Below are 3,144 nucleotides of genomic sequence, written 5' to 3'. Positions count from 1 at the left end.
CTGTATACTTGTATATTGTAGGCACAAATCTAATCTCTGTCCAAGCTCTGCCCGCACCTATCTTGTTGTTGCTGCTTTGAATCAATGCACACCTACACGAACATAAACACATCTCTATATGTTTTGATTGATTCTGATGTAAATGTACACTGGTCGGCACAATTATTTTGACGAGAAGAAAATCATACATTTTTGTCAATAACTGGTTATTGGTTTAAGATATCAAAGGAAACTTTTTTTCTCAATTCCATATTGGTATTACAAACTTAAAAATAATTCAAAGGATATATTTTTATAAGAACTTTTAAAATTATAAATCAAGGTAATTTTCATGGGTTGGCATAAGTATTTTGACAATGGATATAAACAAAAAAAACAAAGCTTAATACTAAACAAAACATAAGAAATTGATGGTAGATTAATAAAATGTATACCCGCCTTTGGCTTCGATAACTTTTTGAAGACGTCTTGTAACTGAGTCCACTAAATTTTGAAGGACCTCTAATGGTATCTCTTTCCAAAGAGAAGTGACTTCGGAAATAGTTTCTTCTTCGGTTTTATGCAAAGACGCATTTCTTTTACGTTTTACAAGAGACCACACATTCTCAATAACGTTTAAGTCCGGACTTTGTGGTGGCCAATCCAGAGTAGTAACACCAACATCGGTTAAAAATGCTCTTATCATTTTGCTTTTGTGGCATGGGGCGTTATCCTGTTGCAGGATAAATGATTCTCCAATCAGCCTGTCACCGGAAGGGAATGCGTTTTCGTTAAGGGTACTCAAATATTGTTGCTGGTTAATTGAGCCGATGATGGGAACGAAATCACCTAACCCATTGTACGCAATGCATCCCCAGAACATGACTGAGCCTCCGCCATGGCTCACTTTTTGACATACGGGGATATTTTTTTGTCTTTGAAACTGTGGGAGCCTTACAAAAATCTTTGTTTTTGATGAATTATATTCAAAGGAGCTTTCATCTGTCCATAGAACGCTTCTCCAAAACTCTTTTGGCTTATGCAGATGCTCCTTTGCAAAAGCCAATCTTTTGAGCTTGTTCACCTTTGATATGTAAGGTATGTCCTTCGCTTTGTATGTCTTAAAATCTTCTTCTTTTAGGCGTCGCCGAACAGTACGCTCACTGATTGGAGTCTTGGTCGACTTATTCCATTGATCTGCAGCAGCTTGCGGACTTAAATGAATATTTTTTTTAAATTCCCGCAATAGGACTCGATCTTCAATGGGTGTTGTTTTGCGGTTAGCACCTGAACTAGGCAAGTTTTTGACGTCATTGTGGGTCTTATATTTGTTAATTTGATAGTGGACTGTTTGCCGCGACAAATTATATTCATTTGCAATGTCTTTTGGTTTTACGCCGGCATTAAACTTCGCCACTATTGAGGCTCTAACAACATAATTTAATTCTGCTGTTTTTCCCATTGTATTTATAACTTTTCAATCAAATTTGAATGAATTTAATGTTGAAAGGTCAACAAAAATGGTTACAGCAAAGTTATTTTAGTATCACTTGACAAAACGTGCGCGAAAACGGCGACAAAGATTTGGTCAAAATACTTATGCCGTGCCTGAATCCGCAGTCAACTCACATTGTCATTTGTAGAAAGAAGGTGTGAAGAGTAATAGACAAAATATTTTGCCTACATATTGTTGTTGCTATGAACTCTATATCCCGTATGAAAATTGTACCGTTATTCCTTGAAACTAAAAACAACCAGCACCGATAGTCGTGAGTACAGTTCGTCAAAATAATTGTGCCGACCAGTGTATGCTGTTACCACTGTACATAAACATACATACTATGTCTCCACTTATGTATGTATTGATTATTTCTTATTTAATTAAATTTATTTTATTTATATACCAGTGCGAGCCAAAACAGTCTGCCATTTTCCTTCCACTTCACTTCGCAGTGAAAATTTAGGTTCTTGTAATAGGCGAAAGCCCTTAATTTAGCCTTATTTCCGAAGTAATTAACTAAACTGATTCATTTGTAGGACATTGGAAAAATTATATCGTACAGTTATGTCAAATTGACCATTGCATTATTAAAACAAGAGAGAACGCTACCGCTGAGCAAGCCCGATAATAAATACCCTGGACCCAGACAAACGCGCCCCTAGGAGAATCAAAAAGAAGCAGAAGAAGCTTTTGAATGTCGACAGTAATGACGAAATTCTGTTGCGAAATCCAGGCGTTCATCCAGACAGACAGACGGATAGAAGGACGGACATGTCTAGATCGATTTCTCTTGTCATGCTGCTCAATAATATACTTTATACTACTTGTAGAATATACTTTATGGGGTCAGAAATGACCTCTGTTACATACTTTGCACCAACCTAATATACCCTTTTAATCGTACGGGTGTAATAAAATGACAATATTTCACAGAAGTTCACAGAGGTTGTACTTATAGTACCATATACATATAGTGTATATATTTATGTGGGCGGTGTCTTTTATAGCTTAATCAGTTTTAAATCAGTTTTAATTTTGGAATATTTGCTTAACGAATGCAGCTAATTGTTCGTAGTTTTCAACATATCACGCACAGTCCACACTCCTCCATTACACAGCAGGCTGTCAATAGCATACAGCATTGCAGGTCCCGATTTGGTCTATCCGGTTCTTCCACCACCACCACGGCCGGCTGGGTTGGCTGTTGCTGTTCGACAATATAGGTGGGTGGGTATACGGGCGGACCCTGTATCACATCTATGACTTCAACAGGCGGCGGGTAGTATGGATCTATAACATCCACTTGGTACCCGGGATTGTACATACTGGTGGTCTCTATACGGCTGTTATGCTTTCGGCTGAAACAAGTGAGCAATTGTACAGTGCTAATTAAACTGAACACGAATTTTGGCTAAAATTTGTGGCTGGAACGTTCCTCCTGCGAACGAAGCTTATCTTAAGCCTACGAATTTGATCAATGAGCTGTACTGATAAGGCCACACACCGATATGAGTAACAGGGCTTTGTGCTTTAGATAAAATATTTAGTAAAAAAGTACTCAGACAATTTGTGGTAAATTGTTGTTATTAGCCCACAGCGTCAGCAGCAACCCTTGTCAAAGTTCTTGGCTAAAAACTTCGACGCTGTGGTTGCAACTAAAGACC

General features: G+C 37.8%; 1 protein-coding gene across 1 annotated transcript; it reads right to left on the bottom strand.

Annotated features, from left to right (window-relative positions):
- Positions 1 to 2,498: 2,498 nt before the first annotated feature.
- LOC115634420 lies at positions 2,499 to 2,846 on the bottom strand. The gene has a single exon (XM_030532127.1). The coding sequence runs from the start codon at positions 2,802 to 2,804 to the stop codon at positions 2,559 to 2,561; it is 246 nt and encodes an 81-aa protein (XP_030387987.1). The 5' UTR covers positions 2,805 to 2,846; the 3' UTR covers positions 2,499 to 2,558.
- Between the last annotated feature and the right edge of the window lie 298 nt (positions 2,847 to 3,144).

The sequence above is a fragment of the Scaptodrosophila lebanonensis genome, unplaced genomic scaffold (assembly GCF_003285725.1).
Source record: "Scaptodrosophila lebanonensis strain 11010-0011.00,11010-0021.00 unplaced genomic scaffold, SlebRS2 tig00000001-arrow-pilon, whole genome shotgun sequence".
Taxonomy (NCBI): Eukaryota; Metazoa; Arthropoda; class Insecta; order Diptera; family Drosophilidae; genus Scaptodrosophila; species Scaptodrosophila lebanonensis.
This window is presented reverse-complemented; position numbering and strand designations above follow the sequence as displayed.

Coding starts and splice junctions, on each gene's coding strand:
- LOC115634420 (XM_030532127.1), bottom strand. CDS start 2,804: ATGTACAATCCCGGGTACCAAGTGGATGTTATAGATCCATACTACCCG.